Genomic DNA, 16664 nt, shown 5'->3' with positions numbered 1-16664 from the left:
TTCAACGTAAAGCACGTGGTAAATTTCAATCTAATTTTGCAAGCCCATGTTTGAACCCATGATCCTCTGCTTGAGAGGCGAACCTCTAGGCCACTACTCTATACGGCTTTTTTTGTATATAGCAATTTTTTATTATTATAAGAATCGGCAAAATAACAAAATATATTACAAAGCTACAACTTCACGAAAACACATGCATTACATACATACATTACACATTACATTATATACATATATTACACTTGCACACACGGTACATATTTTCTAGTGCATTAATAATAAGAAACTTATGCATTAAATAAATAATCTAGAAAACTTCACATCAAATCTTCAAAAGTATGAATGATACTTAGATACTTATACCAAGTACTTCAATTGAACTCGTAGGCGAAGAAGTCAACTCTCTGCTCGTTAGTACCTACATGTGTCCGAACTTGACGTGGGATACGAGGGTGCCTGACCTCTTAACAAAACTGTTTTCTGCAGGTACATGCAATAGAAAACTAATGATGAGGTGAATTTTTGAGGCTTGTTAAAATTCATGAGCGTAATGTAAACCAATGCCAACCAATGCAACCAAAATTCTGACTTTTTGTAAGCGTAACCTACCCGACGGACAAGAAAGATAGTCAGAATTGATTTTTTAACTGTTTTAGTACGTAGCCTAAAATATTCAGTCATGTAACAGACGGACAGATGACGGAGGCTTAGCCATGGCGTCCCATTTACTTTGCACAGTCGGTACAAAACCTTAAAAAAAACGTCTGAGCAACAAAATCTCACTTAACCACAAAAAAGTCTACAGGTACACTTTTGTGTTGCTCAAACAGAACTACCGTCGAAAGTCCACATCATTTTATTACAAGCATGTCTGTAAAAGGTAAATATCTATTGACAGTCGCAAAATTACTTCTATTGATAGTCAAGTTTATCGGCATCACTAAATATTTTATTCATTTCCAAAGGGTTGAAAGGCTGAAATATAGGGGTCCTGTTAAATATTTATGTAGACATTTGCGTTGTTTTTAGGCATGTCTATTTTTTTATAGTTTACACATAATGAAAACAGAATTATGTGAGTCTTTTAGGGCTCTCATTTCAGCCTTTAGTGAGCATAGTGCTACATTTCCCACGCCCAGTTCCCAATCTTTCCACAATTGACGACTAGCCGTCGGTTAGAAAACTTGACTATAAAGCTTATCGTCCTGGGTTCGACCACCGGTCGATGCAGACTTTATGTATGAAAGTATTCATATGTGAGGACCCGTTCAAATTGTGACCAGCTCAAAAATTCTTAGTGAGTCCCGACTGTTGAACTTCATGTTACCTTTGAGAAGAAGAGTTGTAGAGCTCTAGACTTGTTTTCTTCTTTTTAGTTTTTTTGACAAGAAAGTTTTTTGAATTTATGATTTTATTTTGACTAATATAATTATAATATATGTACGTAACTTTAAATAACAACTAAGGTAGAGCTCTCTACATTTTAGAAAGTAATTTTAATCTAATCAGGTATTAAAATTATAAAGTGTAACACTATTCTAAGAGCGTAATTAGTCCTTACTTGGAGTGGAATGCTTTAGCAACAACAGTTATTAGCACTCCATTAAAACTTAATTTGATCGATGGCTTATCACAGATATTAATCAAATCCATCGGGGATTCACTACGATTGAAATTCGCTATGATGGTGACGTAACTATGTCAACGCGCGTTGAATGTCATGGAAGTTTTTAAGGCAATAGTGATAGAGCTTGACAGTTGAGTTACTCAATCAGGTTAATTACTAACAGCTCGAGCGCGAACTATGTCTAGGCTGACTACGATGTCGTGATTGAATAATGTTTAGGGGATGGTATCAATAAGTACTCTTAGTGTTTCAATGTTAATATAATACTAAATCTATACTAAAATACTAAATACTTAAATATTTACTAAATCCATTTATTTCGGGCAACTTGGCCCATACAATAAAATACCTTACAGACTAAAATACATATATAATCAATGATATTTAAAACTAAGTTAAGGCAAGCAGTAATAATATTAAGGTTTAAAAAAAGATAACGCGGTGAAAACCCTTTTGAGCCTTCTTCTAAGTCGCTACTCTATTCTCAGAGCGGGTTATGCTTGAAAAAAAAAAATAGTGTGAGCTTTTTCTTTACATTCCATAGCTCTCTGCTCCAAGTCTCACTTAGTTAATAAAATGATTCCGATAATTAAAACCAGCATGGAACTGTAGTCCGAAACGCATGTATATTAAAATCAATGAATACGTTAAATTGGTCGTTAGTGTATTTTCGTTATACGGAAATTTTCATTTTACATTCAACAGGAGGCAGTTACCGTGAACATCAACGTACAAAAGACAAATAAGATTTACTTTTTGTGAATATGCAAATTCAGTATCAATATAATAATATGTATGAAAAGGTTAGAATGCGACACGAAGGGTTCCGTACAATTAATATTTATTAAGAGCGAGCAGAAACGCTGAGTAAAATATATACATTTATAGGAGTCCGTACAAGGTTACAAGACCTAAAATTTAAAAAAATGTATACAGGAATTATGTACTTCTACCTATATCTAAAGATTACAGGAAAAATTACGTATAAGAATTCTATGATAGGTACTTAAAGAACCTAACATAGGGAATTTGCTTAACGTCTAAATACGTAAACCGCACTAGTCCGGCTTTTTAGTATGAAAACCGTCTTTAATTTTCAACGGTTTTTACCATTAAATATGATGTTACAGCCACGACACACCCTGTGAAAATATAAAATGTCTACCTCAATCAAGGTTTAAAAGGTATAGCTCTGTGACAGACCGAAAGATATCATACCGCCCGCCTTAGTATCTAATAGGGTCCTATTGGTACCTTTGTACACAGGACCCTAAAACTGTAAAGTAATATTTCAACTTGTGTAAAGTTGCTAATCAGCGTTGGACCCAGGACCGCGAGAGGATTAATGGCCAGCACCACCCTTCTCTGTGCCCACACGTGGGATGTAAATTCTCCCACGCATACAACACAGTAATATACTACAGGAGCATGATTTGTATACTTGAATATACCTAATAACTCTACCGTGTTTTTTACAGATTTCTGTTAACTTTGACAGACTGCTCAGTTCATTAATAAAAAGTACCCGTAACTTTTTTCGGCCCAAAGTAAAAACAAAAGTTTTGTACACAATATAAGTTCACAGTTATTGTTAAAGATCAAGTTGTAAATTTCATCATCAGACGAGTCATTATAGACACCAAAAAAACTCATTCTAAATTATCATCACTCATTTAAAAAAACTTACGAACTTCAAAAGTTCGTCATAAGTTCTCGTCTCGTCAGGTTCTATAACCATTTACAATATTTTATACTGTTCTTGAATTCTTGAATCCGCATTGGGACCGCGTGGTGGACCCAACAAAAAAACAAACACCCAAGCCCTCTCATTTTGAGAGGAGGCCTGTGCCCAGCAGTGGGTTACTTAAAAAGGGGACACCAGAACATTGTAAAATTAGTACTATGTAAGTACTTTTTTTTAAGTAGGTACCTAATTTTTAGTTTTATGTAACTTTTATAGAATAATTTTGTTTTTCATAAAAAATATTGTCAGCTGGCATTTATCTTACTCTCCATTATATTGGAACAACATCAACAAAATGAGAACCATGTATTTCCACCCGCTCTAACGTATAACCGCGTCCCTCAAGTTGGCCGTTGTTGGTCCAACATGCAGAACTAAATGCCAATTGACTAGTTCAGATCGTCCGTGAACTAGTATGTACCTACCTTCCTATAGAATACAAATGTAGGTACGTATGTATGTACACGAAATACAGGATTATTTTAAGCCAAGTCGAACCAACCGAGTTTCTGATGATAAAGTGTTATTAAGAACCGCTTGGTTTAGGTACTGTTAGAATTACTTTGCAGTTAAATGCGTTCTTGTGTAAATTTTGTCCCGTACGCCTGGAATTAGGACTTTGGTAGTTTAACTGATGGTGGTGATAATTAATTAACTTAAATTAATGAAACTTAAATAAAATTAAACTAACCTTTAAAATTACCTTGTTTCTTCGTGACCACAGTAACTAGATATTTCTAGATAGTTCTATCATGTAAGACAGTCAAGACTGTGCAACATTGTATGTATGACAATAAAATACAATACAGTAGGTCTTCATTGAACACTGCTACTATAGTAAGCGATGCAGAAACAGGTACATATACAGAAAGAAAACAGACAGACAAAATAATAAAGTGGCATTTAAAAACAAACGAATGTTAACAAGCATTTACGAATAAGGAGGTTATAAAGAGAAACAAAGCAGTGAAAATACTAGCGAAGTGTGGACGCTCTGACAATATTACAAAGTCCGAGTGACCTATCGTAAAGCTGCAAAATTGTAGCGTCCCACTAAAAAGCTGGAAAGTTATTGCATTCGAATGTTCGGCGCAATTTTGCTATAACGCTTTTCAGTGTATTGCTATTGATGCTACGAGTATTTATCATGTGTCTGTTACATGAATTCTTTACAGTGAAGCAGACAGCGTCCTCTGGATATAGTGTTCGAAATAAAATTGTTGGAAATTGCTCAATAAAATCATATTTAGTACGTATAATACCATAAAGTATGATATAGTACGTGATTATTTGTGTTTGTTACATATGATAACATTTGGTATGTATATTATTTAGTTGGATCTCGACAATAATGCATAAGGTTTTTGGTTAGCTAGGATACATTGACAAGGGAATACGGATTGGTCCGAAACATGTCTAACATAGCTTGACTAAGTACGAGTACATAATACTAAATATAATTATGGACTCTTATATTCTATTTAAATAGTTAAAAAGTAATCTATTTAATTAATGTACAAGGGTACATTTCCGCCGCAACTTACATACTAATAAACCGAGCGAGTGTGAAGCGCGAGCGAAGCGACTCCATTTTAGCTTGGGCAATGTTTTCGTATGTCTGTCCAGATGTCCAGCGGATATCTGAATTTATTGTTTACAAATCGTCTTTCCCAACAACTTTTTTTTATCAAAATGGCGGTGCTATGTTGGTTGAGAACGTAAAGACGGGCTTCCGAGCTCTACAACTCTTAGAGCCACTAGTGACAAGCCTAGCAGTTCTGTCGAACCATTCAATAGTAAATGGGTAAGGCTCACAAGCGGTTTGCCCGCCCGTTCCAGTGTGTTATGAATATTGACGCATACGAACGATGGCCCGTTTCTACTAATATAAGGATGAATACTTCACTTCAAAGAAAAACTACTTGTATCAGAAGTTGACGCCAATAGTTATTGTATGCACCAATATTCATAACACACTGGAACAGGCGGGCAAAGCGCTCGTGAGCCTTACCCACATCCCAAGCGAAAAATACGTGTGTAAATAAGGAACGTAAATTTATAAAATCACTTGTTATAAGGGTATTACTCGTATCCATTGACAAAGAAGATTACCCAGAGTGGTTGCTACTAACTCAGCGTAAATAGGTAAATCCTTTGGTTACAACGTTGAATATAATTATATTTAGTTGAAAAAGCAAAAAAAACATGCTTTCATGATGATCCGAATGGTAAACAAGCATGTTTGCTCCATCGTTGGTCTTTTAGGTCCGGTTTCCAGCTTTTGGCTGCATCATCAGACCAGCTCGATGGTACCATATTATTAAATTGTCATCAGAAATAAACAGCTAAGTTTCGTGTCAACACCACAATAAGAATTGGGCGAAACTCAAGTTGAAAGATTAGACAAGTGAGCATAATAATAAAAGCGTGTTAAAAAGTAAAATATATGTAATCTGCTAACGGAAAATTCTGTTCACGCGCCAATCACAGGCATTTCACAATGCTTAATGAGTTATTTTCAGCGTAAACAATTTCGTTCAATGATTTTAACGAGAAAGTTGTGCTTGTGTCAAACGGTTCAATAATTCCGGAATCACGCGAGAGTTGCTGCCACGAGTTCACGAAGTTGGAAAATTATAAGTTTGAGATCGTATTCATTGTGAATTTCCTGTATCAGTGGGAGAGTAGCTATCTCGTCATCATCACCATATCAGCCGTAGGACGGCCTCCCCCACGGAGGGCCTACTCCGAAGTTCGAAAATTGAAGTTCCTATCGTACCGTCCCTCTCGCTCTCTTATTAAATAGTATAAGTGTCAGAGGGACCAAACCACACGAACTTCGACTTTCTAATTTCGTAGTAGCCCTGCAGACCTCCAGTTGCTTTCGTTGAACACGGCCTGCATCCACCATGAACCTCCGGTTTTAACCAGATCATCTATCCATATCGTTGGTGGGTATCCTACGCTGCGCTTGCCGATCCACAGTCTCCATTCAAGAACTTTTCGGCTCCAAGGGCCGTCTATTCTCTGTACTATATGGCCTGCCTATTGGCAATACAACGCCACTGGTTCACGATGGATGCAGGCCGCGGCCAACCGAAGCAACTGCAGGTTATGGGGGAGGCCTACGTCCATATGTGCCTAGGGCATATTTAGGATCTCTGGTATATGTAAACTTAATTTTCTTACATTTAGACAAAGTGAATGTTACGTACGCTTGTGTTGTAGTAATTAATTTACTCAGAATTATTTAATTAATTTAATAGTAACATAATTTCACTAACTGCATGGTCAATCAAGTCAATAAGCTCATAAGTCTAAGTTTATTTCCGGAATTAGTTTTAAATAGATAACTAACTTCTTAGGCGTAGGGTGACAGTAACTTTGCTTCAAACTTAAATTTTAGATAAAAATAAAATTACTTAATTAAATACAAAATAAGACAAAAGCCACCCAGAGGCCGTGTATTGTCTAACGCGCTGACGTTCGCGATCGCATTCATCATCTCTTTCTACCTTTGTCTTATACCGTGTGATAGAAAGAAGTGGTGAAAATGATTGTGATTCCAACTATGTTAGACAATAAGGCCTCAGTATGTCGCAATATCCAGCACGATGATATTGGATATATTAAAAACTCTAAACCGAACTATTGAACGGACAACAAACACTTACCATCATTGATGAAAGGGTACACGGTCCGCAGTTCCGCCTCGTACTCCTCGATGGAGACAGCCGCCGGGACGATGGGAGGCACGTAGTCATCCTCTGGAGACCGCTCCGACCCGTAACCCTGGTCAAAGCCAGGGTCCTGCAACTTCCACACTGGCTCCGCGTCAGAACCTAAGAACAAAATTGACTATATTAGATTTATTTGTGTTTTTATAAAATAGTAAAGTAACCTTTATAGCTTTGTTCGCTTAAACCAAGAACTAATTGAAATTTAGGGATTTTTTGGGAACTACCTACTGGTAAAGCTCGCACTCCGAGAAGAGACCTGTACTCAGGAGTTGGACTCGTATAGACCAGAAATAAGTTACCTCTGAATACTCCAGTCAAGTTTATTGTGGTGATAATATGAAATACTTGAACCTCTTCCTTTAAAAGTGTATTTTGCTCAGACAATGGCCCTGAAAACGTTGGTTGTATAAATCACACATGAAAATGTACAAAGTTACGCAGCGGATGTTACCAAAGTAAAATATCGGTTTGCGTGCCTTGACTTAGTTAGCCCGCAGAATACGTATAACGTTACTCTTGTTGATTTACGTTGGTTAGCTGTGTGCTTTGGTGGCAGAGCAGATTTATGAAAATATGTAGATTAAGTACGTATGTGTTAAACGAACCGCAGTCCCGGCTGAAGCTTAGCGCTCGGTGCGAGACAATCCTCATAGCAATGAGATGGTTATTTGTTTAAATAGTTCGTAGCTTTTCTTGCTTGCTTTGCATTAACTGCGCTTTATATGTCGCAAGTTTCACACTTATACTATCAAACTCAGAAATTTTACTTCTATATCTTTTTAAATGTGTTTTAGTAATTTAATAGGTATAATTAAGTTAAAAAGTTTAACGCTTGTCTGTGCTGCATACTTGTTTTTTATTATTTATTTACTCAAATAATAAACAAAAGAAGTACAGAAATACTTATAACTATAAACCTCTGCCAACAAAACATAGAGATCCAGGAGCTGGTGGCTGAAACCAACATAAATAAATAAATAAATCATCGGCGTAACAAAATCACACAGACTTCGCTGGTTCGGCCACCTACTTCGAATGGGAGAGGATCGGGCTGCCAAGAGAGCGTACGTGGGACGACCGACTGGTCGCCGCCCGGTTGGGCGACCCAGGTACCGCTGGGAGGACAGTGTCCAGGCGGATCTGCGACGTCTTCAAGTCGACGACTGGCAAGAGGCTGCGCACGATCGGGACAGATGGCATGCTCTCGTTTCGGAGGCCAAGACCCTCTTTGGGTCCCTGAGTTAAATTAGTTAGTTAGTTATAAACCTCTGCCAAACTGTTTCACTATTTTTGTCAATTCACTATTTTAATACTTTTCATCACACTAGCTCGTAAACAGTGTCGTAACATGCAGGCTACCTTGGTTGCAACCCCCCAAATAAAACCCTCGACCTTAATGTGCTTGTCATGAAACCCGTGGTCGGTAAATGAGTCATTGCGCGTACTAATTTTCTTGTCATGAAGCCCAAGGTCGGTAAATACTACTGCGAGGTGTTGCATTTGAATAAAAAAACTGTATCATTCTCCGGGTCTAAAGATAATGGTCATTACTCGTCGCTGCTGTCAAATAGGTATTTACTACCATCACCGTGTAGAAGATTATGTATTATGATTATGTAAATCACATAAAAAAATTACACAAAAAAATCCTACGGAAACCATATAAAAGTAATATTTTTATAGCCGAAAGTTGGCCACGGCCTGAAAACTATTATTTATTATAGTAGGTAGTAAATAATCTGTAGAACTTTCTCACGGCGCGACGGTGATTCCAGATGAATTCCTTTTCCTTTGTGTCGAACTGTTGACTACACAGGAATTGGGACATAAAGATTAGGCATCGGAAGCATCGATTTATTTTATTGACCTTTGGACCATTCACGTAATATATACTTATTGTTTTCCAGGGAACGTTTTTTATTCTTTTGCTTTTGAATAATTTAAAGTAGAACATTCGCTGGGAACGTGTTGACTATCCGTTCGGTTAGAAGATTCTTGATAAAACTTAGTAATTGAATGCGTCTAATCTATTAACTATAGAAAACTAGCTGTTGCCCGCGACTCTGTCCGCGTAGAATTTTTCGCTATCCCGCAGGAACTATGCAATGTTCCGGGATAAATAAGTAAATAAATACTTATCATAGGACACTCGACACCAATTGACACAGTCCCAAAAAAAAAACAATCCTACCTGCTATACCGAACTATCTGTAAATCTGAATGTCATCTAAATCGGTTCGGCTGTTTAGACATGATGAAGTAACAAACAAACAATCAGACTTACAAACTTTCGCATTCATAATAAAGTGGGATGGATAGGGAAGCGTGTTAAAATTACAGTAGTGTCAAATTGTCTCACATCCAAGAAAAAGGAGGAAGGGCCATTTGTAGTTTTCCGTATAAATATGCACCAAAGAGAGCGTGTCGATTATTCCCACCGGCTACGCAATTCTGCGGAGATTCTTTGCTCACGAAAATAGGAAAAACAAAACAAGGGCCACAATAAGCATCATGCTAGCCGGCTGTTCGGGCGAAAGCTTTCCTTATGCTCAAATATTTAAGATATATCGAGCACCGTTACGAGCGTAACATAGAAGTATGTCGGCTTATCGTTATGGCTCACCAGTCTTGCTTTTACAGATTTGATTTACACCTGCACAGCTTTTGCGAATGCTGAGTAATGGTCGTTGCTACGGAGCTTTTATAAAACCCGCTTCGGATGTAAAGAACAAAAGAAAATAAATGTCCAGCAAATACCGGCTGGCTAAAAACAGACCTATTTACCTGGGTTCCTAGTTTCTCCGGTTTTGGACCTTGAGTGTTGAGAGATAGAGCTCGAGTTGAACTGGCTGGCAATGCAAAGAACGAAAGTGAAAATTTAAATGTAAAAGGGGAAAAAGGAAGGTGAAATATAGCGTTAAAACATCGGAGGTAATTAGTTTCGTGAGAGGACTTAAGGGGACAGCATATTATATTTAACTGGCTTGAAGTGACAGCAAAACATCCCGAAACGGTTTAGAGAAGCGTTAATACCACCGGAAAATGACAAGAATTTAAGTTGGACTAACTAGAGAATTACTTCTTGTTTATACTTAGATACTAGATACGAAGTCGGTTGCCAACAATAATTTTGTTTTAAACAGTTGTAAACTATTTTCAACGAAGTGAAATGAATGAAATCATGTTTGTTTAATGATATGACAAGTACAAATGGGACAAGAATTCACTCTCTCTTTTTCACTCTCTCTTATTGCATTATAGAAAATATCTTTTTTGCCGTATCTGGTACCTATTCTTGGGTATAAATATGAAAAAAGCGTGACCAACCAACAATTGGGTCGTCTGATCGTAAGTGACACAACTACACCACCCATGCACACTGGGGGATCTGAAACACCACAAGACGCCGATGTTACTAGCCCAGAGGGCTAAGATAGAGACCTTGACGTTCCAAGTTATTTTCACTAGCTGTCATATTCTCCACACTGGAAAACAGTGACTGTTTGATGGCTGTATTAAAAATGAGAATGGAATTTTTAGCCATATGCGCGGCCGTGGCTTAAGTGCGCGAGAAAGTTCTGTTCTTATTATAAGTTTTTGACATATCAGTTTAACTAACAACCTTTGTTTGACATCTCTGAGTACCTATTGCAAGACGCCCAGATACAGTTCTTTGTTGTAAGACTGATAAAATGCTATTTAGTATACCGAAACACGGTAAAATGTAAACAAAAATTGTCCTTTATTAAGACCTTTCTGGTGATATGATTCCGCTGCGTCACCTTCCGCGAATAAAATTGCTACCGCAAAATTCATCGTATTCCCACCATTATTCTTCTAAGCGCCCTAAGCAACATTAGGCTTATCGCTGCAACAAAGGGGATGAGCGGAACGCCTCACGACTTTGAGGGGATTTGTCTCGATTTTTCATAAACGCCCACCGACAGTAAGCACGTCATTAGCCGGTATTATTGGGAAAAGAACTGCCTCTAATAAGCAGTCTATTGAAAATGAAAAAAAAAACGGCAAGTGCGGGTCTGACTCTCGCACCAAAATATCTATCCTTCTTTCTACATAACGCACATAATCATTATCAGCGAAGCGTCCACTGTTGAGTTGAACAAAGGCCTTAAAGCGCCACAATGAACGACAACTCGCTACTTGCATCCACCGGTTGCCCGCAACTCTCACGCGTCAATCCATCAAGTAGGAGGCCTGCCAATGCTTGTCTTCCGGTTCGTGATCGCCACTCGAGGTCTTTTCTTCCCCAATATTTTGATACCGAGCGCGCTTTTAAAAACCATAAGAATTTTAATATAAGAAGATACTTAACAATAAATGGAATATCAATATATTGCAATATATTGTAACATGGACCTCCGCAAAGTAACGCCTGAATCTATACAGTATATAAGGCGATAAGTCTTTCTGAACTAGAATTTAAGAACCATTTTCTGTATTTTTCTTCAAAATATTAGGCGAATTAATTTTGAATTTAAAGGGGGGGGCTTAGCTGGATTGCAACCAGTAATCTTATAGGGGTTCCGTTATTCCAATGAAGCAAATTTTATTGACCGCATAATTTAAAGTGTTTATCCTCAAAAATTTCTGAACTGTAGATATTTCAGAGGTAGTTAAAAACCAATATTGATAATGACAGCAATAAAAATAAAGTATTCTGCAATTTGATTTCATTGAAGAAAATAAGACATTATTACAGGTGTGACTACGTGCTCACAAAAGGCGGTCACCACAGTCACCTTTTTCAATAGACAAATGAATAATCAAAGGCTACCAGCACGTTTTATTCAATTGAAATGAAAATAAAAACGTTCCGACCCAAACATTTCTACGTGGTGAGACTCGCGAGTCAAAGGCGACGACTTTGGCTAGAGGATTTTACGCGTAAGGTTAGGAATTGATGCTCCAGATTTGTCATTTTCTTCTACGAGTTTCGCTCCGAAATTTCGATAAGCAATTTCATATTACGCGACTAGGTAACACTGCGACAAGATTGACTTGAATGTAAATATATCCCTTTCCGAAGCGTTCGTTCCAATTTGTTTTTATGTAAATTCTCGCAAATTTTCTTACCCACTGTTTGATGCTCTCAATAACTCCAAGTGTCTTTTCCGCGTCATAAAATTCATGATAAATGTTGTAACTTGGCGCAAATTTTGTTTACACTCATCAATCAAAATGTTTGCAAAAACGCTGTAAAGTAATTAACATTGATATTATATAAAATGTTGAATAGGAGTTGTTGAATAGACTTGTCGAGATTAATTCTCGGCGTGCAGGCGCCGGTGCCGAGGGGCAGATTAAAGTGCTCAAAGGTTGTAAAGGCAGCGAAGAGCCGTGTGTCTGCCGCTGCTGCATTCAATATGACGTCGAAATATTTTTATTACGCCCAAGATTTTCCTTTGCGAGAAACTAACGTAGACGCTTTGATGAGTTCATTCTTCAAGAAAACTCGAGCTCATTTTCCTATCGTCTTTGATTATTGCCCCGAATTTTTATTAATTATATGATTATTTCTACATTAAGTACATTATTATTCAATCTAACGAAATAATGCATTTTTTTGATTAGATTTCAAAGCTTTACCAACTAATAAGACGCTAACTTATTTATTGTATTTGCATTACAATGTTTTAATAAAAGTAATAAAATCATTTAAACTTCCATGATAAATGAATTTTCTTTTAAACTTTCATGATTCTCACTCATAACCGGGATGCTGTGCAAGATCTATTTTGCATGAAAACCGGTGATAGGAAGATGTGGGAATCGAGATATATTTTTGGATAAATCGAAGGATATCATGAGTGCTGTGTGTCAAAGTGATTATGTGCCAGTACTGGAAAATCAGGTGCGGGTAGTTCGAACAATTCGCGCGGCTAAACGAACATTATATTATAATATTATCGATGCTGCAATCAACTCGTGACCACGGCCGCTGTGATGTGGTCGAAACATCGAGGTAATTTTACCAATAAATAGTAGTCGTGATTAAGGCCCGAAATATAGTTGTTATTCTTGCATTGCCATTCAAACTACAAATCTGTACCCAATTCAATGTTGACTCAATCTCCAGATGTCGGTTAAATTCAACTTGCAAGATTTGACCTGAACACACAAACATTGCAAGATAGCTAAAAGCTCGTAAAATAGAAAATATATGTAGTTCGCCAGTACGTGCATGACTGCATGACCTCGATGAATATGCAAGTAGAAGTGGCAATGGCATTTGTTTTGCAGTGGATGTGTTCCGGCTTATGATGATGATGACGATGATGATGATTAATAAACCTCTTTTATTTCTAAATCTGGGTAAAAAATATAATTCGTGTCAGTCAGCTTGTTTCTCCTGCTCGGGCTCCGGTAATCAATAGGCTTGTCTGACCTGACACGCACGTAATTCAGCATGAAACGGAATGTTAATATCAAATAACACGCGTAGTCTGTCTAGTCAGAATTCAGTAATTACTACAGGTTGATACTAGGCGGTTAATTAAAGTTGGATTAGATGGTACTGCTTAGAAATGATGAACGAATTAATACCTTGCAATTATTTACATCCGTCTACTCACATTTTTAACCCCCGACGCAAAAAGAGGGGTATTGTAAGTTTGACCGCTATGTGTGTCTGTCTGTGGCACCGTAGCTCTTAAACGGGTGAACCAATTTGAATGCGGTTTTTTTATTTGAAAGCAGGTTTTCTAGCGATGGTTCTTAGGCATGTTTATCAAAATCGGTTCAGCCGTTTTTGAGATATTGAACTTTGAAGTGACAATGTCGAGGGTTTTCCAACTTTTTTTTGGTTAGGTTATGTTCTAATCAGAAAAGCGAATAAAAACCAATACCAAATGCAAGTAAAAAAATATATATTCAATCTCAGACCGTCAAACGCTGCGCGTGTGTTCGTTTTTGTATGCAGATATTTACCCATCTAGAAATTTATCTATTAATATCAAAAAGTAGGCGATAGTATCTCGTTGAGTTTTTTGCGAAATTCCTCTCAACAGAGGTTTTTCCGAACCGGTGATAGATTTTTTTTGACATTCAAAATCATAAGTGGTTGTTATAGCTTAATTCGAATAATTTATATTTTGACTTTGACTTAAATACTGGACCAATTCTTTAAATTCTTTCAGCAGTGCAAAGCAATACTATTCTTATTAACAAAATTCAAAATTCCCGTGGGACAAAGATGCGGGCAACAGCTAGTCTTTAATAATCTGTAATCTACTGCAACTGCTAACTCTGTACATGGCATATTTCATATTTTATGACAGCTGAAATCCTTTTAGTCCCATCGAATATCTACTGCTGTTATTAAAAAAGTAATAAAAAAATCCGTTTCCATTGGCAGCAGACACTTTCATCTTTCGAGCTTCCATTACACGTCGCTTCAATATAACTGGATAGAGGCGTCGGCCTAACACAAAACTTATCATCTCTGAAAAATATTTTTCACTTCTCATGCTCGTAAAGTTCGTGTTTATGCTGGATCTAGGCGATATATAAAATGACATTTTATGCTCTAGTGCATAAAGTAAAATCTTCGTCTAAGACCAAGGCAATCAGGCATAAACAGTCATAAGCAAAGAAGTTTCTAAATATTTTTTAAATTATTTTAAATTTATATAAAACTAAACATCAATCAAATCAGTCAAAATAGTTCAATAAAACTAAAAAAATAAGATTATAGTAATGCGTGAACAATAAAAGGTACATAGTAAGTGAACAATTGTTTCCACTGTTGCTATTTCATTTCCTCGCCATCGAAGTGAAAAGCAGTGTAAAAATCGAGCATTAAACCCACTTTCCCCTCGATGTGTCTATCCACCCTCGCCGTACCGGCGCTTTATGCTCTTGTTGTACAATCTACTATTAGAATCTTCTATCTGTACTTTTATTGAGCTTTATAAAGACTCAGTAAATTGGAGATTCCAATTTCACTATGATTTTTACTAGGGTGAGGATACAATATACTTACTGAAAAGTGGTAAATGTATTAACGGAATTATTATTTTTGTTTTATAAAATTGTAACAGCGTGTTGAACCACTTGAACCGTACTAATCATTTGTTTTATATGTATAGGCCAACTATAATAATCCGGACAACTTAGCCATAAAAGTAGTGGTCAAATTACAAAAATTTCGACAAAGCTGAATTTTGGTGAAAACTTTGGGTACACCATTAGGAAAGAACTAAAATAATTTCCTTGTGCGCAATAGCTAAGCTTATGTATGCGTGTTCATGCAGTTCCTCCACCTCCACCTGTAAGTGATTTCGAAAAACAGAGCTCATCTTAGAGTGACACAACCGACAACATGCTACCAGTTGTGTAACCCTTACACTGCATGAAACGCATATTTTGCATAAGGCTATTGTAAAGCAAGGAAATTATTTTAGTTTATTGATAAAACCTCCGCAAAGTAACGCCTGATTCAATAAATTATTTACACCATTAGGAATAAAGTGTCAAAAGTCCCCATTGATCCCATGTGTTAAAAATGTTATTCGTGGTCAAAGTTCAAAATTTCAGGTTTTCTGTTTTTTTTTTCAAAAAAGGTAAGTTTTATCAAAAAGTAGCCTGAGCAAAAATTATAGATCTTAAAATTATCTACAAAAAAGGTTGTTATGTTTTTTTTTTCTAAGAATCACCATACTTGTGATGGTGGTGTTTTTTCGAAAAAACTTAAATTTCGATCCCTAGTTTACTGGACCAGAAACATTGCAAATAAGTTCTAGAATAACCCCTTTCAAGGAATTGGTCAAATTACCAGTCACCCTGTATACGTGGCATAAATGTGCTATCATGTAGAACGTATGACTCCTGCAACTCTTAGTAATCGCGATATCTCAGGAATAGTAATTCTTAAAAAAAAGTATGAGGACTATTTTTGTGGATAATTTTAAGATCTGTAATTTTTGTCTAGGCTACTTTTTGATAAAACGTACCGTTTAAAAAAAGACAAAAAACCTCAAATTTTGACCTTTGATCCCGAATAACTTTTTTTTACACACATGGGATCAATGGGAACTCTTGATACTTTATCTCTAATGGTGTATTCAAGGTCTCCACCAAAATCCAGCTTTGTCGGGATTTATGCAAATTGAAATGTATATTGACCGGAGTATAATGGTCTTTCCACAGTACTATAAGTAGAGCATTAAGAAACTTCGTCAGCGTGTAAGTTTGTCAAGTATTAATCTTAAAAACCACCGTTAAAATAAGAATAATTAATGAACAGGAAAAACCTATACTTAATCAATACCAAAAGATTGATACGGACATATCTTTGGTAAACACAATATTTGTTCTATTCATTGATGTGTACCAGAAGCTAACCTGAATTTAAAAACCGGCCAAGAGCGTGTCGGACACGCCCGAAATAGGGTTCCGTAGCCATTATGAAAAAATGAAGTAATATTTTTCTAAGGGTTTCGTATTTTGTACGGAATATTCCAAGTTTAGGTAATATTTTATACCTTAGGCTGCTATTTACTCTTAAACTACAATAATTGTCAAGAAAACTTAA

At 36.6% G+C, this 16664-nt stretch overlaps 1 protein-coding gene across 1 annotated transcript in view; it reads right to left on the bottom strand.

The window, feature by feature from the left end:
• LOC141431769 (uncharacterized) overlaps nucleotides 1-16664 on the bottom strand; it is a 161066-nt gene that overhangs the window by 97400 nt on the left and 47002 nt on the right. Inside the window, exon 3 of the mRNA XM_074092948.1 lies at nucleotides 7046-7213. Coding sequence (XP_073949049.1) covers nucleotides 7046-7213 — 168 coding nt within the window. The remainder of the gene's footprint in view (nucleotides 1-7045; nucleotides 7214-16664) is intronic.

This window comes from Choristoneura fumiferana, chromosome 10 (genome assembly GCF_025370935.1).
Source record: "Choristoneura fumiferana chromosome 10, NRCan_CFum_1, whole genome shotgun sequence".
Classification (NCBI taxonomy): Eukaryota; Metazoa; Arthropoda; class Insecta; order Lepidoptera; family Tortricidae; genus Choristoneura; species Choristoneura fumiferana.
The sequence above is the reverse complement of the archived record's forward strand: the minus strand, read 5'-3'. Positions and strand labels throughout refer to the sequence as shown.